The 26,400-nt window shown below is 45.2% G+C and overlaps 1 protein-coding gene across 12 annotated transcripts in view; it reads left to right on the top strand.

The window, feature by feature from the left end:
* The window catches only part of kiaa1217 (KIAA1217 ortholog), a 151,729-nt gene that overhangs the window by 10,612 nt on the left and 114,717 nt on the right, over window positions 1-26,400 (top strand). For 11 of the 12 annotated variants that reach the window (XM_083778249.1, XM_083778250.1, XM_083778246.1 and 8 more), the window contains exon 1: window positions 23,144-23,520. The exons of the other annotated variant lie outside the window; for it this stretch is intronic. In XM_083778249.1, the coding sequence (XP_083634375.1) occupies window positions 23,151-23,520 (370 nt within the window). In that variant the 5' untranslated portion in view covers window positions 23,144-23,150. Of the gene's footprint in view, window positions 1-23,143; window positions 23,521-26,400 lie in introns of those variants that run through there. 12 annotated transcript variants of the gene reach the window in all.

Raw genomic sequence — 26,400 nt, 5'->3', positions numbered from 1 at the left:
GCGGTTTACGATCCACATCATTCCCCGCCGCTGTTTCCTGTGTTCCCCCCCACCTCCTCGTCACCAGCTCCTTCTTCAGGTTCACGGGGCTTTTCCCTACGGGGGGGCAACAGATTCCCTTTATGCGTGTGATGCTCTTTCTCCTGAATGCTGTGAGGTTGGTGAAATGGATCATCTCCTCAACCTCCGCCCACAGCTGTTAGTTATCATTCTCACCCCGCCCACCCCACCCCGTGCCATTTTTCTCCTTTGCACCAGTAAGCTTATTCAGCGGTGGCCTACTGCTGAGGTGAAGGAGAGCTTTGCTCAAACTTTCCACTGACCTTCAGGACCTTATATACCACCCCCCCCCGCTCCCCCCCCCAACTCAAGCCCCAGAGCATGCCACAGTCAGAACTTGACACTGAACTGCCCTCTCTACTTTTAATATGATGGGGATTGAGGGTGCCTCTGACTGATAGAGGATTGCGGCTGGTCTTTGATGTTCTCCTTGCTTCTTAATGAGGATCAGGCCAACCCTTTCCTTTCTCCCCAATATGGGGCTGTTATGAATAATAGGCTGGTGGCCACAGGAAGGGTCAGCACCACCTCTTGAGAAGAGTATTTCTTCTCTTTCTTCTTTTTTTGCCTCTTCTCTTTTTCCTCCCCATATTTCCTTCCTTCCTTAATCATTCTTGGCAGCACTGGCTCCCGGAGTGAGTCCATCGGTTCTTTTAAAGTACAAGGATCCCAAGGTGTACAAAAAAAAAAGAGTCTGAACAAACTGAGCCTGAGGTTCAATTAATTTCACTCTCTGCGTTAAAATAACTAAGGGTTTTACAGTGTAGAATATGTGGGTCTCAAGGATAAGAGATATTATCAAACCCTTGAAATTCAAAAGAGATGAATCAGGCCTGCTGTGAAGGTCTCCTCCTGAAGTCCTTTCATCAGCAGCACCTTGGGGAGGCAGGGCCGTGTGGTCAGAGGGGGGTCGCGGCCCGGCGACACAGGAAACTCTCCGCGGGAGGGGGCCTCGGCTCGGGTCTACACAGAAACACGTGTGTACACAAACCTGTGACACAAGTAAAGCGCCGCAGGGGGGGGGGGGAAGATGTCGAACGAGGGTGGGCGGCAGGTGAGGGGAGTGACGGCCGCCTAGCCCCCTGACCTCGGATTTGAAATTGAAGGCCAATCAAAACCATGTGTGGCCCGTGGCCTATGGCGAGGTCCCTGTTCCTGTTTGAAAAGACACATTTGATGGATGAATTCGTGGAAACAAAGAGCCACTGTAGTGTCATTCCACTCTGCAGCCTGTGTGGAGAATTTACTTCCTGTAAACAAGGCATGGCGGAGTCCTGGAGGATGTGATTGATTCGTGTCTGTCTCGGGGCAGACATGCAGCTGTCTATCATCGGGTTAGAACAGTGCAGCAGTGGTTAAATCTGCAGCAAAAAAAAAGAAAATTACAAACCAGTAGTTAACCCTAACCTGGCTGGCACCTTTATTTCTTTCTTTCTTTCTTTCTTTCTTTTTTACAAAATGTAAAATATTTTATTATTTTAAACATAAATCTTCCCTGGTAAAAAAAAGAAATTCAGGTGGGGCGAGGAGCCAAATACAAACACATGGAGTCATTCACATGAAACTCTACTAAACAATCAGTCATGTTAGACGTCAAATTTGACAGACACGATTTTGTCTTATTCTTGGTGCAGGCTATTTTAGGAGTAATTAATAACAATTTGTCTCAAGTTGATGCACTGGACCATTCCATTCATAGTATCGTTGCAGGGAGGGACGCCATAAAGATCTCGGTTAACTGTGCCTTTTGGATTATATGACCCATGGCTTAATGGGGAAAAGTGAAGCAAAAGTATTCCTATCTCTCATTTTCAGCCCGGCCCTTAAAAGCACCACTTCATATCCCACCTGAACAACCTTTCCCTGAGTCCTCCCATCCACCCCCATCCCTATACCTCCCTTCCCCCCACTAGCTAGTGATGAGGGCCAACTCACATGGAGACTTTAATAGCTTTTTCACCAACTCTGATTTAACTTTCCACCCGGCCCATTTGCTATTTCTAGCTTCGTCGTTACCGCCCTTCTGATACTTTCGCTACACATCCCCTGCATTTGTGTGTGTCTGTGTGTGTGTGTGTGTGCGTGTGCGTGTGCCCCTGCCTCCCTGTCTGTGTGTGCATAGTATGTTAGCTTTGATGCTTATCTCAATGCTGTGTTTGGCCCATGCCCTGGTGCCTCTGTGCTGTTGGGTCAGCAGATCTCAGCTGCTGACTGAAGAAGTGTGCGTGTGCGTGTGCGTGTGTGTGTGTGTGTGTGTGTGTGTGTGTGTGTGTGTGTGTGTGCGTGTGCGTGTGCGTGTGCGTGCATACAGGATGTGGCCCTCCCGTTGTTTTGTGACATGGATGCTGATGTTGGCTGTCTCCGGGATTTAGGCCACACGTCCCTCTCTCACACTGATGTAGCGCATCCTCTCTCTTCTCTCTTGCATACACACAGAGAAACACAGTCAATATATCAGATCCACTTTATCCCCCTCAGAGTTTAATTAACAATGAGGACGTATGTTACTGCAGTGTACTCGCGACCATTCTCGTTGTGTTGGTATGCGTGTCATCTCTATGTCCTATCACAATGGTTCTCAAACATTTTCATGTCCAAGGATCCCCAAATTGAATGCGTTTGGCAAAGATATATGTAACAAGATTTGTGTTAAAATGTTTCAAAGTTCGAAAGTTCGAAACACAAACTGCTTGTGATGCTAGTGAAGAGATTGTCCCCCCCTGGAACCCCCTCGAGGGCCCCCTGGGTGTCCCCGGACCCCACTTTGAGAACCACACTGTCCTATCGGCTTCTGTTCAGGTCTTATCTCGGCACACGTATAGCTCTCAGTTCTCCTCTCTCTGCGTGCCTCTCCGTCCGTCCTGTCCTCCCGTGTCCTCGTTCCTGTCAATCCTCCCCTCCCCGCATCTCCAATCTGCCCTTCTTCTCGTCTTTCTCTCCTGATTGAATGTACTGTCTGTCATAACCACCCCCCCCCCCCCTCACCACCACCACCTTTTCCACTGCGACACATTTTCATGTACCCACCGTCACTAGTCCTGATGTCATTCCATTGGTGCAATCGAAGTACTTTTACTCAAGTAGTCAAGTACAGTTTTTATGTTATTTAACCTCACTTGAGTATAACATTTCAGATTTAGATTATTATTACAGAAACATACAGTACATCAATCACTAAAGCCCTATTTTATACTACGGCAATTCTTACAAGAAAATGGGCACTTTTACTTTTTGATGCCAGTACTTTTGTACTTTTTTCTCATGTAACATTAATTGTGATATTGATATTGATAATGAATAGAGAGTCATGGTAATGAAGATCTATAGAGGCCGGCGCATGGCTGGCCCAATCTATCTTCTCCACACGGATGTAGCACGTTGTAGAGATTATGCCCCAGCATTGGAGTTAATTATTAGCTTTAATAGACCCTGTCCGAGTGTCTAGGATGAAGCCTGATTAAACCAGTATTAGGTTCCGTACGAGTCTCCACACCGTGACTTATGGTTACGCTTACGCATTGTTAACTCTGCAGAATTCACATGCACACACACACACACACACACACACACACACACACACACACACACACACACACACACACACACCATATGTTCCATATATTTCGACCCCCGAGTGATTTATGAAAGTGCTTCTCACTCCGGGGGGGAAAGTGCCTCTCCGGGGACCCCAGTCCTTGAGGAGTTACAGGTCTGCAACTCTTGAGAGTGTACACATGGAACCAAATGGACCCTCATGCATATCACTCTTGGGGTCCTTCCTTGGAATTAATAAGTCTGAGAACCACTGATTTATGGCATATGGTGGAGCTATGCTGCTCAGTGTGTCTATGTTGTCTGTTTAGGGGGAATGATATGCATAGAGAAAGGTATGCAAATGTATGTCTATGACTATGACTATGACTATGATAATGTGTCATTTGAAAACCGTCAGCTTGATTTAGTGGCCGACACCATGAGAACCTCAGAGGGAAATACCAGTCTCCTGCCAAGCCATTGTGCGTCGCAGATACAAAACAACGCAGACACAGCCGCCACACACACAAAAAAATGGTGCGTGCGACTGTGAAATACGGCCAGATGATTCACTATCCGCATGGGAGTGCTTACCCCAATGGCATTTTCATATGTTAAAAGGTCAGGAATGAAACGGCCGCTTTAACCCATTAAAACCGGGAAAGCTTAATTCTGTCATTTTAGATTGAAACGTTTTAATTATTATTTTATATTTTGGCTATTCAAAAATAGCAGATATACAAGCTCATAGTGCGTCACTTTATGCCGCGTTATGAGCTTGTAGATCTGCTATTTTTGAAAAAGAATTAAGAAACATTTTTAACTCAAATCCTTGCCCCTGGGGTTCCCTGGAACAAAATACTTTTGAGATGGGGGGGCGACAGCAGTCATATACATTGGGGGTCCTTGACATGAAAACGTTTGAGCACCACTGATACAGCAACACAAGTTTTCCAGACAACGGTTAGGATTTGGAAGACATTGGTATAGAATCGAGTCCTCCGGTCTCAGCGGCTTAACGCCATGTAGCGGTACATTATGGATGGCCTCTCTACATAGCCTGTGCTGCGTAGGGAGCCATCAAAATGAAACAGTACTCCACAGGTACTACACAAGTCTCTGGCCTCGCCATGGAAGAGCTGATACTTGACCACATTATGGCTCACAATCATTCACTGTCTGAATTCTTGACCTCAATTCCCCAGAGTGGCTCGACTATGTAGGACATGAGCTATTTGGAACATTTCAACACTCTAATCTTTTCCACTCAACTTCCAACTCTCTGGAATCTACAGAAGACCACATGCACGCACGAAACACTCACATGTTACCTATTGCTTTGTTTCCTATAGCGGCGTAAAACTCACTATGCACAGCTTTGCGTGTTTGTCTGTATGAGCCGTGTTTGTAGCACGGAATGTGGTGTATGATGCAATTTACAATTTAGGCATTTAGCAGATCCAGAGTGATTTATAGTAAGCAAGAACAGAAACATGGTAATACATCAAAATGATGATAAGAGCGCGCCCCTCACTTCACACGAGTGTGATTTTTTTAAACATCATTAGCTTTTTATAACTACATTAGATCCTTTGGAACACTGAAAAGTAAAGGTTAAATAAAAAAATAAAATTGATGCAGTACTTGTATGATATCATGGTACATTGTAGCTGTCCTGCAGTATATTGCCAGATGATTACAATACAGACTACACACAGAGTACACATTCATTAAGTATAGCCCCGGCTACTTTTTTCAAACGGGGTTCGTTTGGGAAATCCACAGTTGCACACCGGGAGCGCACTCGCCTATTAGTCTGTATTGGCAGGGCGGTCAGCGTACCTATATCGAACACACCGAGTGTCACCCTCCTCCCGACCGATAGGGGCGCGTAGTAACAGGATGCAGTTACTTCATGACTCTCGTATGAATACGAGAGTCATGAACCATGGCTAAGCCAAGATCAGAGAGGAGTGAACACTATAGATTTCAGCTTTCACACTGTTTAACCCATTCAACCCGGGGAAGCATCTGCACCATTTTAGATTTATTTGCGCTTCGCTATTGATGTAAGCTCACAGCACGTCACGAGCAAGCTTGCACATCATCTGCTATTTTTGAACATTTTTGAAAAATCTCGAAGGTGTGAGAACTAACTCATTTAGAAGGCATTTCTATAGAATTGTCTTTAATGGTTTAAAAGGGACTGTGTTCACTCTCCATAATGCATGAGTCGCTAAAAGGCTGTTCCAGCTCCTCAGGCTGTTTACATGTTGCTAACGGCGAGATTTAGAAGGCCTGAGGAGGGGGGGGGGGGGGGGGGGTGTGTGTGTGTGTGTGTGTGTGTGTGTGTGTGTGTGTGTGTGTGTGTGTGTGTGTGTGTGTGTGTGTGTGTGTGTGTGTGTGTGTGTGTGTGTGTGCGCGCGCACGCAGGCTGACGTCTTGTATTACGTATTATGCATGATTTGAAAAACAGCAGGTGCGAGATAAAGTTGTGATATCTTCAAAGATGCCTCTGCTTGCAAACGTTCTGTATTTCGTAGTAGCTGCTGCTTGAATAGACCTTGGCATATATTAAACAATAATCTCTTCGTGGGTCCCTTGAGGTGACACACACTAGTGTTTTGGCTAAGTATGCAAGGATGTTTGTTCCAAAAGCTGCCACTTGTTGACACATTTAATAGTGAGGATTATCTCTGTGTCTACACCCACAGATGACTGTCTCCATCAGACCTTATCTCCCCGATGCTCCGAATGTAATGGATTGTTTTAATGAAAAAGGATGAATACATCTTCTGTTTATCCCACATACGAGTGCCCAACAGCGGAGTATTCATGTAGCTAACAAACAAATCACTGTAGCTATTTAACAATTCTGAACACTCGTATTGCATCGTGAATGAGGCCCATGGTGTGTTATTGACTGTGCAATTGTACCCTACTGACTCACCTGCCAGTGAATGTAGTGAATGTGGATAAACAACACCCTACTCCTCACCACTCAACACCTGCCCGCCCACCCTCATTACCTCAGAACGGCACCTTCCTACATCTCTATATGGAACATAGCCTTCTTTGAACAGTTCACACAAAGTCCACCAAACTCTACTACTACTTTTCTTTGTTTGGTCTTTTTTTGCACATCTTTTTTGCTGTTGTTGTTATCTATGCTGCATTGTCTGAAGGCCAAACAAGCCAAACAAAAATAAGTTTTACTCTTATATACCTGTACACAATGCCTATATACGATGTAACAAATAACAATAAAGTACAATCTTGAAACCTTGACAGGTGCCACTGCCGACCACAGCCTGCATTGGAGTCGCTGGTACAGAGACAAAGAATTCCCTCCTCACGCGGCTTCCCTTATTCTAAAACTTGCTCGTACATAGCAGACGCCAAGCTGAGTTGGAGGCACCACAGAGGATTCAAACCCCTATGGTCGCATTTAGATCATCTGTGGTGCAGGGCCTATTGACCTTATGTTATGCATCAACGTCAACCATAGATGTGTTATGAGCTACTTTCTGTCAAGAAATTCCTTGCAGGTGATTTTTTTATCAAAGTGTTGGAGTTTGGAAGTGCTCATTGTATTCCCAATGTGGTACACATTCCCATGCGTACCACCTGTTTTGAATTAGCACATAATGTAGGAGGCAGCAGGAGGTTGCTTTACTGATAACGAGCGCTTCCAAACTCTGACACATACGCAAGGTATTTCTTGAGAGGAAGTAGTAGCTCATAACATGACTACGGTGGGTTTCTATGAAACAAACCCATTGCAGATAGAAAGAGGATAATTCAAGCTTTTCGTACAGCTTCAATGTTGGTGAGTTGTTGCAGCTCGTTGTTTGATTCAATTAGAATGTTCTGTTTGGATGAATGGGCTGTCAATGGGAAGTTGCACCTAGTTAGCACCTTGCTGGCAAGATGGCAGCCGTGTGCATAAGGTCGATAGATCACAGGGTCCAACTTAAACCGTGTTACCCTATTGTGCTGAATATGAGACTACGTTTTTTTCCAAAGGAAATATCCTAAAAAACAGGGTCGTATTATAATCGGGGACTAGACTATTTGGTCTTCAATGTTCTTTTTCCACAAATGAGTCATGAAAAATGGAGGTCGACTTATAATCAGAGTCGACTTATATTTGGCACAATTCGGTATAGTTAAATGGCACGTTACCTGAGCGCAAAGTGAGGCACACGGCACAAAATGGGTTTATTAGACTCTCAATTAGTCATGGGTGTGTTTTGGGCATAACATGACTCTTAGACCACCTGGCATTTCCGTTTCCTGGCGCATACACCTGGCGCTTAACTATTCAACTGACAGAGAAGCAGGACAGTAAAACTCCCTAATTTTTCTTCTGCCGAGGAAACAGATGTAGTGAAAGCGTGGGACCAATCTACGGATGACATAATGAGAAAGAGATACTGTATATTAAGTGATATCAGGAGGTGACCCATGCACTGTACGCTCAGTGTCTTGTGTTGCTGCTGGCATATTTTGGGCACGCAGTTCAGAATCACTCCTTCCTCCTGTAATTTTTATTATGTTATGTTGAATTTAAGTGTTGCATTGAATACGGATGGATTTTGATTGCAAGCAGTACGTGTGCGGCGTGTGCGCACATTACAAACCCACATACTGTACACAGTTTATAGGCCTACTGGTCAAGAGACAATCTAATAGGGTCTTTATATACAGTAGCAGGAAAATACTACGCTCTGGGACTGTGCTGGATTTTAGACCAGCTTGGGGTTGGTCTAAGGCAGCGGTTCCCAAACCCCCCGTTACCTCCCCACCTAGCTGACGCACCCCCCACATGGAAATATAAATTGCATAAGCTATATAGACATATTTCCTATTTATCCACATATATGAACCTGAATATGGCATATATATGCAGCATAGGCTATATTCTGCACCTAAGCAGAATTTAGATTCTAAGGCACTGTTGAGGTAAATATATCCTTTTTGTGTCCACCAGGCCGGAGACTGCAGGATATGGACAAAATGTAATATCTCAGTATTTATGCCAAATATTGCGATATCAATACGATATCACCGTTAAAATGTCATCATATTCTATATTTTAAGTGTTGCAACATTTCAGGAAAATGCACATAAAGTGCACAAAGAGCCGCACACCGTCTGCACTTGCAATACGAACTTTATTTGCCATGTTTCGGTCAAAGACCTTCTTCAGGCATCTGGTGTTGCAACATTATTAAAAAAAAGTGTGTTAGTGAGTTTGCTAACGTATTGGACTGTGCAGGGCTAACAACAATGCAACGAAGTGGAGGTTTATTTTCCGAGGGGCACAGGCTAAAACAGGGCTTTAGAAGTGGACAATATCTATATCACAATATCGTTGCCTTTTTGCAATACTGATATTGCGCATGTTCATACCTCGATAACGATCTGATAGCGATATATTGTGCAGCCTAACGGCGGGGCTCCACCGGGCGCGTGCGTGCGTCAAAAAACGAACCGGGGCAATTTTAAAGCAGTCACCGAACGCAGCGCAACGCAGGCAGTGGAGCCACCCTTCATTGATTTAAAAAGGGAACATTCCCTGACGGTGACTGAGACGCAACGCTGACGCGTCCAGTGGAGTCCGGCGTAAGGAGAGAGTATGTTTTGCATTCCGTCCGTCCGTCCGTCCGTCTGTCCGTGTGTCCGTCTGTGGACAGCTAATCTCTGCCACCCATGGCTTGATGATTGATCACAGCCACACACTCCTTGGATGCCAGACATGCCCCCAATTTCTCCACATGGGCCTGTTATAGCGCCACCAGGAGGCCGATTCTTTTTTCTTCTTCCACATTAAAAAGTTTCAAAAAAGTTTGAACAAGTTTTCATCAATTAAATTGATTAACGTTTAAGAAGTAGTGAAAATAGCAGATCTACAAGCTCACAACGTAGCCGTAGCGTGAAGCAACACCTAGTTTTCTTTTTTGGGGCTCAAGCTATAAAGTTTGGGAACCACTGGTCTCTAAGGCGCAGTGAGTCCCTTTTTTAATTTTCTCACTGTAAATGAGATAGCAATGTGCCAGACCACACCTCATTTTAAGACCATGCATCACGCCCATGGGCACAAGATGGGCGGAAGAACATTGGATAATTATACAACGTGGGGCGCACTGGGATGTGAAAGTGAGTCTGACAACTGTGTCTGTCGTAAACTAGCACTGATAACTGTGCTGTGCCTTTGCGCCGTCTAGCGGCAAGTGTTGTAGGGCCATGGCTCTGCAGTGGTGGTCACACATTTAATAATAACCGTGTGTGTGTTTGTGTGTGTTGCGTGCGTGCGTGTGTGCGTGCGTGCGTGCGCGCACCCGCTTTGGATGTTATAGTGTTGAAGAAGTGGTTAATGTAGGCTACATTTTGTATTAATAATCAGAATCGCCAAAGTAACTACCAGTAGTAACTATAACGTTTTAAAATAATTGTAGTGGACCAAACCAATATTTGCATAGTGGAGTAGAAGTAAAAAGTATTGGAAATGAGAAATACTCAAAGTTCAATTGCCTCAGAATTGTGTGCGTGCTGCGTGTGCGTGTGACAAAATGCACATGCTCATGGCATGCACATAAATTCATATGTTTTATGTCAATACATTAATACCCAGCTGCTGAGAATAGAGGGGTATTGCTTTAATCTTTGGCGTGACACTGCTCTCTCTCTCTCTCTATGCGTCTCTTCCCTGGAAGATTCCGCTATCCCACCATTGGATAACTGCCTCTCACTCTGATATATTGGTCTGTCTCCTTCCCCCCAGCTCTCTCCCCTCTCTCTCTCTCTCTCTCTCTCCCCCTCCCTCCCTTTCCCTCCGTGGCCCCAGCCATTAGACTAAAATCGATATGTTATAAAGTGAGTGAAGGATCCTCTTATTTACATCAGTCCCTACGGCGTGGCGGTCTGTCTCTCTGCTCACCTCCTCTTTACACACCTCTCAGTCTCCGTCTGTCTGACGCCCAGTTTGGTAAAATGTAATGGGCGCGAGCAACGAGCGATCTAGATGGAGTAGAAGCCCAGTTCTGTGATTTTGAAGAGGCATGGGGACGTTTTAAATAGCCGCAAAGCTAATGTGTGTGGTTAATTTGTCAAACTCTGCGTGTGTGTGTGTGTGTGTGTGTGTGTGTGTGTGTGTGTGTGTGTGTGTGTGTGTGTGTGTGTGTGTGTGTGTGTGTGTGTGTGTGTGTGTGTGTGTGTGTGTGTGTGTGTGTGTGTGTGTGTGTGTGTGTGTGTGTGTGTGTGTGTGTGTGCGCGCGCATGTGTGCGCATGTGTGTGTGTGTGTGTGTGCGTGCGTGCGTGTTGCTCAGTGAGACTACAGGGTTCATTAACACTGAGATTCATTTGCGTTGAGGAGTTTACAGCTTAGAGTAGGAGTGAAGCATTAGGCCACATGGGGGCCCCAGAGACAGACTGTATACTATAGAGACAGATCCTGTGATGGAACATGAACTCCAGAGGACTCAGACTCAGACAGTTCAGAAATGTCTTCTAAATCCTAACTGAAAGACATATCCTGTGATGACTCATGGTGTGGATGTGACCCCCCCAAAATATTCATATTTGAACTGGGACCCCCCCCCCCTTGGAGTTGAGGCATTTAGTTTGTCGATCTCCAGGTATTGTGAGCTTGGAGTTTGGCTTTTTTTTCTTTTATTATTTGACAATTGTTGACCAGTTTATATAGTATAGTTTGTTGATTACTTTTGATGCAGTAATGGTCTTTTTTATTTCATTTCTTCATTTTAGTTTTGTGTATTAAAAAGGTCTTAAAGGACCTTACATTATCTGGGGACCCGATCCACAGGTTGAGAACCACTGCCATGGAGTTGAGTATTCTGTGAGAAAATTCACATTATACATTCTCTCATTGGGCAAACGTATACTCTGCGAAATAATACTGTAATTAAACTGTTTTTCGTCTTGCTGGGGTCCCCATGGAACTCCCCCAAGGACCCCTGGGAGTCCCCAGAGTCCCAGACCCACTGTTGACAAGCATTGTTCTAAGAATTTGGTTTTCAAAGGCTTCTCCTCATTTCCAGTAATGATATTTCACCAACCCGAGGCAATATGATCTTATCCCTTGAGGCAGTTTGTTATTCTTTCAGAATGACACATCATTCCAAGAGCAGACAGCATTTATTTATAAGATCCTTAGTTTCAGTATGATGCATTACATAAGACAGTGGTTCTCAAAGTGGGGTCTGGGTGAAAACCACATTCAGTAGAACCAGTAGGAAACCCTGGAAACATACCCTACTTTATCATTCATTTTAAAATGAATATGAACATAATTTACTAAACGCATATAATGATGATTTAAAAAATACTTTAAACTAGCTATTGAAAATATGAAGTGTACTACGGTAATTAAGTGTAAAGTTCGCCCAAAATGTCATTGACTTGAGATTTGAATGTATTGCAAATGGTAGTGAAAGCGGGCTGCTCGGCCATTATTAGGAACAGAAGGTTGATCGAGAACCCGGAAGTGAACTTCCAGCAAAGGGGGGTTTTCCCCGTTCTTTGTACTACTTTCTTTTTAAGAGACTTGTGACTTGACTCAGACTCATGGCCAAAGACTCGAGACTCGACTTGGACTTGACCTCCAAAGACTGAGACTCGACCTCGGACTTGACCCCCAAAGACTCAAGACTCGACTCAGACTCGAGCTCAGAGATTGTGGGCATCTCTGACTCAAGGCAATATGATGTTATCCCTTGAGACAGCTTGCTTTTCTTTCAAAATGACTCATCATCCGTCCTGAAAACAGACTGAGTTTCAGTATGATGCATTACACATAAGACAGTGGTTTGCAAAGACAGGGTTTTAATATTTTGTTCTATTTTAATAACACAAATCTTGTATGGGGGGGGGGGGTCCCTTTCACAATATCTTTTCAGATGCGGGTCCACTGCCAAATACATATTAATTTGTGAACCAGTGGCTTTACCGCTTTATGACATGAGGGAGTGATTGACATTTTAACTCTGTGGCATCAAGGCTGTGATATTGGAACAGATTGAATTCAAGTCCAGGCAAGTCAACTCTGCTGTGTGTAATATTGAGAAACCAGACACCAAATCAATCAATCCAAGGTTTGTCGTCTTAGCAACGGTGAAGGGAGAAGACAGTGCTGTCCTCTGTTGGGCTAGTAGTGTGATTGTAGTTGAAGTAACTACAGGTTGCTTTTTTTTTGGGGGGGGGTTGTTTCTAGTGTAGTTGTTATTTGGGCTTGCTTCCTAAATCAGTGGTTCTTAAACATTTTCATATAAAGAGCCTATATACTATGTTGTAAAGAAAAAATTATAAACATATGTTTAAAAAATAAATAAACAATGTATTTGTTTGCGAACCCCCATCTGAACCCCCATCTGTTTGTGCCAGGGATCATCCCTCTTACAAGATCTGTCAAAAGTATTCGAAACGTTCATTTAAGAAATTTTAGAACAAATAGCCGATGTATAACAGTAGGCCTATGGGCTTAAAGTATCTTTCGACAGAGCGATGATGAGGAGTGCCAGGAGGAGTGGAGTAGCCTTCCCACCCACCCTCATGATTGGCATGTGGCGTTCAGTCATATGGGATAGCGCATGGGGCGTTCAGTCATATGGGATAGCACATGTGGCGTTCAGTCATATGGGATAGCGCATGGGGCGTTCAGTCATATGGGATAGCGCATGGGGCGTTCAGTCATATGGGATAGCGCATGGGGCGTTCAGTCATATGGGATAGCGCATGTGGCGTTCAGTCATATGGGATAGCGCATGGGGCGTTCAGTCATATGGGATAGCACATGGGGCGTTCAGTCATATGGGATAGCGCATGGGGCGTTCAGTCATATGGGATAGCACATGGGGCGTTCAGTCATATGGGATAGCGCATGGGGCGTTCAGTCATATGGGATAGCGCATGGGGCGTTCAGTCATATGGGATAGCACATGGGGCGTTCAGTCATATGGGATAGCGCATGGGGCGTTCAGTCATATGGGATAGCACATGGGGCGTTCAGTCATATGGGATAGCGCATGGGGCGTTCAGTCATATGGGATAGCGCATGGGGCGTTCAGTCATATGGGATAGCACATGGGGCGTTCAGTCATATGGGATAGCGCATGGGGCGTTCAGTCATATGGGATAGCACATGGGGCGTTCAGTCATATGGGATAGCGCATGGGGCGTTCAGTCATATGGGATAGCGCATGTGGCGTTCAGTCATATGGGATAGCGCATGTGGCGTTCAGTCATATGGGATAGCACATGGGGCGTTCAGTCATATGGGATAGCACATGGGGCGTTCAGTCATATGGGATAGCGCATGGGGCGTTCAGTCATATGGGATAGCGCATGGGGCGTTCAGTCATATGGGATAGCGCATGGGGCGTTCAGTCATATGGGATAGCGCATGGGGCGCTCAGTCATATGGGATAGCGCATGGGGCGTTCAGTCATATGGGATAGCACATGGGGCGTTCAGTCATATGGGATAGCGCATGGGGCGTTCAGTCATATGGGATAGCGCATGGGGCGTTCAGTCATATGGGATAGCGCATGGGGCGTTCAGTCATATGGGATAGCGCATGGGGCGGCTGGCCTGTTCCAGTGGACGGTTGAGTAGCGGGATGGACATGGGGCCGTGATACTAATTACCTCTGACTGTCAGTGTCTGGAGGCTCTCAGTCAGCTCTCTCTCTCTCTCTCTGTCTCTCTCTCTCTCTCTCTCTCTCTCTCTCTGTCTCTCTCTCCGCAGAACAAAGAGCATGCACCGCTGCAGCGGGATTACACATACGCACCAGTCCTTGTTGTTGATCATGTGGCGTTCCAGATGGGGAGGCATGTTCCAAGTCACATGTTAATGTGAGAGGAAGAAAAGGTCTCTGATGAAATTTTTTTTTTTTTTAGATATTTTTTTTTGCGGCTTACGCCTTTTATTGATTTTTGAAGGGACAGACAGTAGGCTGACAGGAAACGGGAGAGAGATGGGGGGATGACATGCAGTAAAGGCCGTGTCGGGTCCGGGAGTCGAACCCGCGGCACACTGCGACTGGATTACCAGTCCGGTGCCCAGACCGTTACGCTACGGCCTGGGCCCTCTGATGAAATATTGATTGTTTTCTGGGGGTGAGAGACATTGTTATTCTGAACTTTATTGTAGCCCAGCTGGTGCAATTTGGACCGGGTGCGCTTTTTCCCCTCCAAAATGTACACACCTTTTCTCTCCGTTTAATCAACAGAATCCAATCTAGATGCTTGTGGCGATTTCCTATAAAGGTGCTGCTGCTTGTGTTACTATACGTTTGGTTTATAGATTGTTTTACAGCTTTTCCGCCCGATTATATGTACAGTGCACACTGACTGTGTGTGCGTGTGTGCGTGTGTGCGTGTGTGCGTGCGTGCGTGCGTGCGTGCGTGCGTGCGTGCGTGCGTGCGTGCGTGCGCATGTTAAAGAGAGTGTATGTATGTAGGCCTACATAAATGACACCTGGACCATCTCACAGTGCCAGTCAACACCCTGCAGGCACAATGTTTATGTTGTGTTTACTGCATGTTAATTAGTGTGTGTGTGTCACTATACTGTCTGCAGATGCTCTTCTGTGGTGTAAATTCAGTGAGTTAATGAGAGTGAGTTAATGAGAGATGCTGAGGACGAATGCCTCGAACTGTCAATGAGCACATGATAGACTGCAGTAGACAACCTTGACTTGAAAATCCACTAAAACTTTCATTTAATCCATGCCTTCTCCGCACTGACCTGACAAATTAATCCCCAGTGATGCTCTCTGTGAAGGTTGTTCCATCCAGCCAGTAGACGCTTTTGCAACTATACTCATGTGGTTCTCAACCTGTGGGTCAGGACTCCCCCGGGGGGTCCCCACATGATTGTTTTGGGGGGGGGGGGAGAGGGGGGGCCTGCAGTGATGAAAGTCCAGTGGCAATGTAAGGACTTTTTAATACTGTTTTCAAATGATATAAGAAAGAGGCAACAAGCTCACACCGTCTCGCAGCTATTTTCACCACTGCTATACTCAAGCTGTATACATTATAGCGCATATAGGGCATTAATTGAGTTTGCAGCCTAATCTAAAAGTTAACAATCCTGAGAGTCTAGAATGATTCTCTAATTTACCTCATCTTAAGTTTCACTGCACCAAAGGCATGCGTTCGTTATATTCCTCTTTGTTGATGCGCGGGATGCCGTCTGTGCGTGGGACAGATCCTCTCGTTACACGCGGCACATGAGCCTGACCCAGTTTTGGCAGCGGTCCAGCTCTCAGTGGGCCAGTCGTGTGAGTTTCTAACCCGCGGCCCTCGCTTTTAATAACGGCCATTCAGTGAGAGAACGGCCAGTTAATTAACAGAAATACCACAGAGGCACTCAGACAACCCTCGCCGACCCCGCCACGATAAGACGGGCCAGACTCCAGTGTCTCCGCTGAGTCAATCAGTAACTCCCACTAGGCCGGCTGCGTACGCGCGCTCTTCATGGACTGTAAACAACCACTGCACGGTTCAAGGGATTTACTCTGTAACAAGCAGTGGTGGGGAAAAAGGTACTCAATTGTTTTACTTAAGTAAATCAGTTATTTTCAAATGGCCGAAATGACTAGGCCTATTGGGGCTGAAGTGTTGGGGCTATGTTTTGTGATAATGATCTTACATCTACAAAGTAACTTTCTACAGTTTTCAAAGAAGTGGGGTAAAAAGTACAATATTTGGAAATTGGATCTGAAATGTAGTGGAGTAGAAGTAAATGTATTGAAAATGGGAAATACTCAAGTAAAGTACAAATACAAAATTGTACTTTAAAGTATATTCAGTGATTTCACTCAAAAAACCTTAGGTTTCGTTTTTGGCTGTGGGACCCAGCCTTTCGTCCAATCAGGATAGAGAGTCAAAAACGAAACCTAAGGTTTTTTGACCCCCAGGGGTTAACTGGGGACAGGGAGGAACTCCTTATATGGCCAGCACACTCTATAGTAGGGAGGATTATCACAACAAAACAAAAAAATAAGTGATATTTGAATTAAGTGAAATCACTGAATATACCTTTAAGTACAGTACTTGAGTAAATGTACTTTCCACCACTGGTGTAAAGTAAACAGGGTGCAGTGTAAACAGACTGAGCAGAGCCCTCCTTTAACACTCCACAGCGTAAACCTTTCAAACGGTCTAAACCAGTGTGGTAACCAACCTTTTCAAGCCCAAGAGCCCATTTTATTCCCAATTGTAAGCCAAGATCTACCACTAAAACGTGTTAGAAAAAACACTTGTTTTTTTGCTATTTCTGACAGGCTCAATGCATGTGCACACATCCACACAAAGACTAAAGCTTAAATTAGAATAAATACTTATAGTAAGTTATATTATCAATGTCAAATAATATTAAGACAAATGAAGAAATAAAAAATATTAGGACAAAAATACAAATAAACTTCTTTGTTGAGTTTTTTTTTAATAAAACAAAATGGACATGAATTGCTTTTACAGCACAATATTTTGTTTCTCATTTCAATGAATATTCACATTGGCAGATGTTCAAATGACATAGGCATAACATGACCATCTATATTTGCACAGATATGGTGACATACTCTCAGGAACAGCCCACCTTTAATGAGACTGCTGTGACTGCACTTTATCTGCAAGCGTTTTTTGCTATATTTAGTGATTGCCAGTCTCTGAGGGTGTCATTAAGATGTGAGTCAGTCATACGAGTTCTAAACTTGGATTTTATTATTTTCATTTGTGAAAAGGCCATTTCACATAAGTACGTGGAACCAAAGTAGGCATGCAGCTTGAGTGCACACGACACAATCAGCGGATACTTCTCTCTGCTCACAAGAGACCAAAATTGGGGTAAGGCGGGGAATGGGCAACTTGGGGGTTGAAAAGGTTTAGAGTCTAAACCTTTTCTGTCCTTTACTGTCGGTATTGTTAAACAGTTGGCTTGTTCACTTGGCTTATGGACACTGGTGTAAAGTAACCAAGTACATTTACTCAAGTACATTTATTTCTTTATTTTTTACTTTGCTGGAGTATTTCCAATTTTCAGTACTTTTTACTTCTACTCCACAACATCTCAGAGGCAAATATTATACTTTTACTACACTACAATTATTTCAAAACTTTAGTTACTGGTACTAGTTAATTTGCAGATTCTTACACAACATACATGAATCACTTCTTCAGCCCTATATTAATTTCGGCCACCTGAAAATAGCCGATCTACAATGCGTCTATACATTGCAGCATTGATACTTTTACTTATTGTAAACAGTACTTTTCCCACCACTGCTTATGGAAAGATATGCAGTGGATGGAAGCCGAAACTCGCCGGTCGGCCACAGACCTGTGGTGCGTTCTCTCTGTACAGCTGTGGGTGGCAGAGTGGTGAATTACATTTCACCACCCAAGCGTTTAATTCGGTGCCAGTTTCAACCACCCAAATCTTCTCCTCAGTGTTTCACTGCACGTCTCTGCCGCCGGGCCGTTTGAAATGCAAATGGCATCCGTGACTCGTGCCCAGACGACGCGTTCAGATCAGAATTCGTTATGTGATATGTGGATGTTGCTTTGTGATCGCACAAAATAAACTTTAATTGAGAAAAGTTTCTGAAATTGCATCCTGCCATAAACTACTGTGTTATTTAAGGGCTTTGAAGTTTAGCTGCGTGTCTGGCCTGCTGTACAATCAGCCATGGCTTGAAAGCTGAGGGGAGCTGGGAGACTTCCAATCCACATACTGTATGAGGGTTTTGATTCACACACACGCACATATGCACACACGCACGTGCACACACACACACACACACACACACTGTGAGGGAGGGACCGAGAGGGGGGAAGAGTTTAACTTAATCTGTACTTTAATTGCCACCCTGAGAAACCTAAGATATTGTTTCTTCCACAGAAGCATCATGTATTCAGAGTATACACGTGTGTATTCGTTTCCATGCTTTGTTTTGTTACTATCGTCTATTTATTAAGGGATTACATTTATTTTGCTCCCATGCCACTACAATGTGGAACGCCCTACCAACAGCCACTAAGAAATGTGAATCCCTTGACTCCTTCAAAACCGCCCTCAAAGAGCACCTACGGACGGCTGCAATTCTAAACTGGCCCTTGTAAAAAAAAAAGTCAGTGTCACCCCCCCACCTATTTTTGTATATTCAGCTAGTGTTGATTAGTGTCGATTTTCGTCTTACACAAACATGAAATTCCCATTAACAATGAATGGAGAATTTACGTCATATGTGGACGAGCAAATAGACATGTTACGTCATGATGATGTACGATGATAAGAGCTACCCTCACTTCACACGGGTGTGATTTTTTCGCCCATAGTATTTCCAATTTCCAATACTTTTACTACTACTACACTACATCTCAGATTCAAATATTCTACTTTTAGTACTCCACTACATTTATTTGACAGCTTTAGTCACTTGACTAGATTGTAGATTTGGAATATTGTTACAAAACATACTTTAGCCAAAACACTTATACATTTCGGCCATTTGAAAATAGCCGATCTACATGCACACAATAATACCAATACTTTTGTACTTTTCCTCAAGTAAATTTTGAATTCCAGACTTGCTTGTAACAGAGTACGTTTTCCACCACTGGTGGAACTAAAATGTAACATCTAGTAAGCTATTATTTAATCTCACAGACATTTAATACCCCCCCCCCCATCTCTCTCTCTCTCTCTCTCTCTCTCTCTCTCTCTCTCTCTCTCTCTCTCTCTCTCTCTCTCCCTCTCCATATTTATCCCTCTCTGTCGCTTCCGCCAAATCCACAAGACATTGAACAGCTCCATGGAGGTGATTAGGGTTTAACCCAAGGTGGAGACCTGCCCACTTAACACTATGTAGGTCAACATACTTCCCTCGCTGCTTGTGTGGAGGATACGTTACTGGACTCATCGGAATGAAGGGATTGTTGTCTGGTCACTCTGGTGTCATGTTTGGACGGCTTATACTGGTGTACAATTGTCACAAACAGTGGTGGGGGAAGGGAAACGTGTTATGTTGTGGGGATTGTGGAAATCTCCTGCGTGGAATTTGGGCATGGTACTTGTGTGTGTGTGTGTGTGTGTGTGTGTGTGTGTGTGTGTGTGTGTGTGTGTGTGTGTGTGTGTGTGTGTTTGTGTGTGTGTGTGTGTGTGTCTGAACTGTGAATGAACCATAACGTACTGTTTCTTTAACTCCCACTATAGCAGTTGCATTTACAGTACACACATTCAGCTTTAAAGGCGAACAGTGGGAAAGACGTGGTGGCATATGGAAAATACCGAATGTGGCTTTTTTCTATATCGGGCGTCTTCAACGTCCCCTCTCATTTGGATGATATCTAAGTGGTATGGCCCTGACCTTGGAGAGCAACCCTCCCCTGCTATGCGTGATTTATACTTGGCCGCGCACCGGAAATAGCAGATCTCGGGGTTTCTCAAAGTGGGTGCCGTGGCCACCCTAGGGTGCCTCGACGCAAGTCCAGGGGTGCCTCAGGGCAGATTCAGACTATATCTCGGTTGCGCACTCGGGACCACTTGGCAGATGTTGTGGTATAGTGTGAATGCTGCGTACCGTTCCCGGGAGCGGATCACCCAACCATTCCCGGGACCACATGGAGGTAGTCTCGGGACCGATTGTAGTGTACTCAGATGCGGGTCGATGCAATGTGAAAGCATTGAATACAGTTGAATGAAGTGTACTCTGGTGCGGAAGATTCAAGGCCAATGTGAATCATGACCAGCGGGGACCAGCCAATCGTATTCGGGAACAGTTTGAATCAAAGGGACTCAGTGTGAATCTACCTTCACTTGCACTTTACGTGGTGTGTTCCTTTTCACTCTACACACCGGTTCAATTCCCTTAACCCTTATCCCTAAACCTATTTGCAATCTTTTACTATTTTGAAAAACATTTTGAAATAGTTCAAATAGCCGATCTACAAGCTCACAACATGTCGATGTAGATCGGCTAGTTGAACTATTTTAAAATGTTTTTCAAGATAGTAAAATATGGCAAAGATGTTTAGGGATAAAGGGTAAGGCGCGCCCATTCACCAAATGTAGCAGAACTACAAGCTCACAGCGCGGCTGTTGATGCAGCAATGTTTACTGGAATCCATTTTCCAGTGTCGACGTCTCTCGTCACCCGATTGACACACATGTTCATTTCACACATGGGTTGATGCGCCACGTGTCTCTCACAGCCAGGCAGACCAGACATAATGATTCTGTTACAGACCGTATAGAATAGACTATAGGGTCACTAGAGTGGAGTCATCCCGTTGCCTGTGAGGTCAGGCTTCTGTTTGTCCTACTGTCCATTTTTGAGCTATTGTCTCTGTCGGGTAGAAACCTCATAATTTCCAAAACTGTTACTTTGCAGGATTCAAATAAAAAGTAGCAAAAATAGCAGATCTACAAGCTCAAAATGCATATAATTTCGTGCTGCATTTCAAGCTTGTGGATCTGTTACTTTTGATACGCTTGTGTGACACTGTAGTATGATAAACTAGGGCGTTAATTTAGGAAAGAAAAAAACACATGACATCCCATGAAATAATGTGATTTGAATGATGCTTGACAACTTTTATCTGTTGGAGATGATGGTGGTATTGTTGTAGTGGGGCTAATAATACTGTATATAGGGATGGACAATGGCTTTCACCCAGCGCCTCATCAAACAAGACTGCAAAGGTTTTCCACCTAGCAGCAGAGGAGTTATGAGGCGGATTCCGTTTCATGTATCTCTTTTTTTCAGTTGGACTGAAACAGTTGCTGTTACATTCTCAGTTAAACTAACATTCCACATTTTACCGTGAGGGTTTGTTCGAGGTGAAACAAAGTTTGTGATAACTTAGCTTGGAGCTCCAGTGTGCTGCCTGGTGCTGCTTTGTCATTTTATTTTGCGTCTCTCAGCCTGAAATCCATGTGCTCTGACAACACACGCGCTCGCGCGTGGAACACACAAGGATGTGCACTGTTAAGCCTCCCCTTCTTTATGCTCCTCTTCAACATTGTAGGGGTGTGTGTGCGAGCGTGCGTGCTTGCGTGTGTGCCCGCACGTGTGCGAGAACAAGTTCAAATGTGTTTGCAGATTACATTAGTGCGAACATCGTGCCACATGATCACGTGCAGGGAGTTAAAAAATATATAATAAAACTTAACCAGAAAGGAAACTATATGGATGCGAAGCCCGCGATGGTGTGTGGAGTATTCGCCTGACAGGCACACACGTGCAGCCGCTGTACCTGAAGAGTAGGGATCCTGCACTCAACAATCCCCTGGAACTTTTATATTGTCATATATCTCTCTCTCTCTCTCTCTCTCTCTCTCTCTCTCTCTCTCTCTCTCCCCCTCCCTCTATCGCTCTACTTCACTCAACCCCCCCCCCCCCCCCCTCTCTCTCTCTCTCTCTCTCCCCCTCCCTCTCTCTCTCTCTCTCTCTCTCTCTCTCTCTCTCTCTCTCTCTCTCTCTCTCTCTCTCTCTCTCTCTCTCTCTCTCTCTCTCTCTCTCTGTCTCACTCTCTCCCTGCCTGAGCTGTGGAATGGTCACCCCACTGAGCATCAGAAAAAAAGAGAAAAAACAAAACACAGCGAATGGGGAACTGAAAACCCGAATCAGAAGAGCTTGCAGGCACAGGAGAATGGGCAGACGGACGGACGTATGACTGAACGGATGAGGTAGGAGAGAGAGAGGGAGAAGGAGGGAGGGAGGAGAGAAGGAGCGTCTCAAAGTTGACAAACCCACATTTTGTGATGGAGCGCAGAAGACCGTGCAGGAGCATGGGAATTTGAAGGAAAGCTAAAAAAGACGAGAAGCGGAGTGACATATCACGAGAACGACAGGGGGAAAGAAAGAGGGAAAAAGGAGATTAGAAACTGGGAATGCGCTGACTCTGAAAAATCTCACTGCCTATTTGACTTTGGCAGCGAACGACCTGTCACTCCACTGATTTACACACACACACACACACACACACACACACACACACACACACACACACACACACACACACACACACACACACACACGCTAATGCACACACACTCACTCACACTCACACACACACACACACACACACACACACACTAACAAACACTCACACTCGCTCAACACACACACACACACAGACACGCACTGTAGTGTTTACTTTGGAGGATGATCCCAGGAGGAGACCACGCCAGGAGGCAAGAACACCTTCCAAGGAGCTGTTAACATCCCCCCCCCCCCCCCTTCATTGCCCTCACACTCCACCTCTCCTCTGCCTTCCCAAAAGTACCCTCCCACCTGGCCCTCTCTTAGCCCTACCTGCACCAGTCACAACTCGCTGAGAGAAGTTGGGACTTTCTCTCTCTCACACACACACACAGTCTTCTCACTCTCTCACAAGAGCCAAGAAAGAAGACCCTGGATTACCCTTGGGACCCCGGCTGCAGGCAGGCAGGCTGTGACTTAGAGAGAAAGTGTGTAACGGTAGACTAGAGTGTCTTCTCTGTGGATCCAGTTCAGACTGTCAGCATGTCCAAACCATCCAGATTGGCCCGGCCCGCGTCCGCGGGGCCAGCATCCAAGCTGGCCCTGAGGAAGGAATGCCCTGGCGTGGCCAACGGGAGCAGAGTGCGTGTGGTGAGCGTGGGCGAGAAGCTGATGAGGGCGGGCAGCGAAGGCACCGCGGCCAAACAGAAGGCCTTGGCGTCCGCCAGCGCCTCGCCACCTCCACAGGACAAAGCTCAGAGCGAGTCGCGGCCCGAGACTCTGGCGACGAATGCGGCCCACAGTCAGGTGGGCAGCTCGGGTGCGAACCAGGGTCAGAGTGGGGAGATGGTCCCGCCCAAGAGCAGACTCGGCCCACCCAGAGTCTCAGCGCAACAACAAGGAGGCGTGCAGAGTAAGTACCGAGACTAATGCATCACGAACTGGCGCCCTGCTTGCTTTAAGCCAGATGTGTGTGCTCAGAGGTCGGATTTGTAACTATTTTGTAACAAGTGTTTGGCTACGATCAGCCAGCCAGTGCAATCAGTTAGCCGGGGGTTTATTTAGACACTGAGTCACTGACATTTGCTTCCAATTGTCATTGTCACTGTTGTCACTCAATGTCAAAATATGGTTGCCTTTTGTGTGGACTATACATTTACTGATTTCTCCAGTTTACACCCATTCTGCTCATCTTCCGCAGCTGCTTTGTATTTACATACTTAAATCTGTGCAAGTAAATTCAATGCATGTGGGATTAAGGGATTTATCTTTTGTGTTCCGTTCCGGTTTCTTGTGTGTGTGTGTGTGTGTGTGTGTGTGTGTCTGTGTCTGTGTCTGTGTCTGTGTGGATTATATTCTCGTACATACTTGGATCCGTCCAGTGCAATAGGGTGGATTATTTGGCATTGTTGTCTGTGGATTGTCTTGATACTAAACCAACAGTACCTCAAAATGTCAACGTTGAGTTTCCCAACCTCCTTGTTTATGTCTCTGTGTGACAGATTAGACCAGGAGGTGGAAGTGAAAGGCCTCAGACACCCCGATGAGGTTTACTCTCGGATAGTGGTGGGAAAAGTGTTGAATGTTTTACGTACATTTTTTACATTCTTTTTTAGTACACCACTTAAGTAAATGCAATTAGTTACTTTCCAGTTTCCACCGCTGCTCAGAATAAACTTGTAGTATGTAAAATGGCTTGAGGACTATAGCCTGCAGTTCTCTGTCTGTCTGAATGTTGCTGTCAGTACCAGCCCCTCTTCCCTACCTTGTCATTGTAGGAGAGAGAGAGAGAGAGAGAGAGACATTGCCATGGCAAACATAATTGTTTCCCATGTCAACAAAGCCCACTTGAATCGAAATGAAGTGAGACGGCTCTTATCACTCCCCTTTTGGCCCTCTAACCACATTCCCAACTCCGCAGGGGTCCGCAGTTACCCCGCCTACGGTATTGTAAGGTCACAGTCATCTCACAGTTCTGTCAGGCAGCACTGAATAGCTGCGGTTGTTAGAGACGTGAGGAATTTGTGCCCATTGCATATACAATTAACTCAGGTAAGGTTTAAAAGTCTGATTGACAGGCTGGCCCTTTTTTCCCTCATTTGGCTTGCCGCGCAATGCAAACACTGTTTGTCTGTTCCACGGTTTCCTGTCAATCAGCATGTTTGTCTGAGTGAGAAAACGATTCCCATTCCGTGTGAGGGATAGGTTTGTGACTCAAAAACAAGCGGGGTGGTGGGAGTTTGGGCTTGGTATGGGGGGCTGAGGGGTGTGTGGGACATGGGGAAGGGGAGGGGGGGGTTGTGGGGTTGGCTGAGTCAAATGAGAGGGTGACAGAAGGAGGTCAGGAATGCGAGCTGGGCATGCTGGGAAATCTGAAATCTACAGGTCTGGCGATTTTTGCTGAGTGTGCGCGTGCGTGCGTGCGTGTGTGTGTGTGTGTGTGTGTGTGTGTTTGTGTGTGTGTGTGTGTGTGTGTGTGTACGCGTGCGTCTGTGTGTGTGCGTGCGCGCACGCGCATGTTCGCATGTGTGTGTGTCTACATACCCCTCCCTGCTGTAAAGGCAGGTTATGGGTTATGAGGGGCAGGTTTGTACTGGAAACCAGATGTTCTAGTCTGCATCACCAGTCTCTTCACTTCTTTACATAAATAGAGGACTATAGCCTGCCTCCTCACGGGGCTGGCTGCTGCTCTCTAAAGGGCCAGGGTATTAGCTTATGTCTTCACTTTTTTCTTTTGAAATATTAGCTGTAGCATAATTTTTATGGATAACAGATGTTTCCAGTCTGAATATACTGACCACCTTAAAACACAGATTACATGAAAAAGGTCCCAGAAGTATTTTTTCTCATGTATTTCTCTTACTGAATTTCCTGTCCTTTACCATTTTGTCAAACATCTTTATCTGTCATGCTTAAACATACTGTAGTGACGGCACTGGAACTCTTGCGTTCGCAGAGTTATTGAAAGACTCCAGACCACCACTACCCTCCGCCACCACACGCAGCACTGCACACATTTTTGTGATTTTGTATTTTGTGACACTTGGCTTACTTGCATGTCAGAATTTGAGCGCAGAGACTTGGTCCAGTTATTCTCAGCACCTTTTCCTCATCACCAAAATAGAAATTAAACATTTGCCCAGGACCAAAATGAGTGAAAATAGCAGATCTACAAGCTCACAACACTTTATTCATTGAAATCTTTATTAGATTAAATACTTTTGTTGAAAAAGATGGGTCCCGAATCCCAACCTACTGTTTGGGAAACATTGGTGTACTGTACAGTACACAGTACACACAGTGTTGATTTCTCACATCCCTTTGACATAACACCTGTGATTCTTGCACATTTCCTCACCTTGTGCAGAATCAAGGAAAATGTACTTATGGACACACAGAGCTAGACAAATACTGTCATACAGCAGTGGTTCTCAATGGGTTAGTCAAAAGATCAATGCATGCCCATATTCATAGATAAAACTAGATAAAGTGCCCCTCGGGGCACAGATCTCCACCAGGGCAGGTCAGGTTGTGGCCTCCTGGTGGCGCAAATGTGAAAAGGGTGCCATTTCTTATCACGCCTTGGATGGCAATTGGATGATTTGATGACCTACAAGCTCAGATTACTTAGCGTTGTGCTTTGTTGTGAGCTTGTAGATCGCCATCTGTTTCTGCGCCAGGACAGGGACACTATATAATAAGGTTCATGTGGTTAAATAGCACTCCACCCCAGGGATAACGAGGTTAGCTCGCAACATTTTCAGTGTACTGTAAGCCTTTGTATAAAAACCGA

This window comes from Protomyctophum parallelum (assembly GCF_964188405.1).
Source record: "Protomyctophum parallelum genome assembly, chromosome: 12".
NCBI lineage: Eukaryota > Metazoa > Chordata > Actinopteri > Myctophiformes > Myctophidae > Protomyctophum > Protomyctophum parallelum.
Note: the sequence above shows the minus strand (reverse complement) of the source record. Positions and strands in the feature narration are given on the sequence as shown.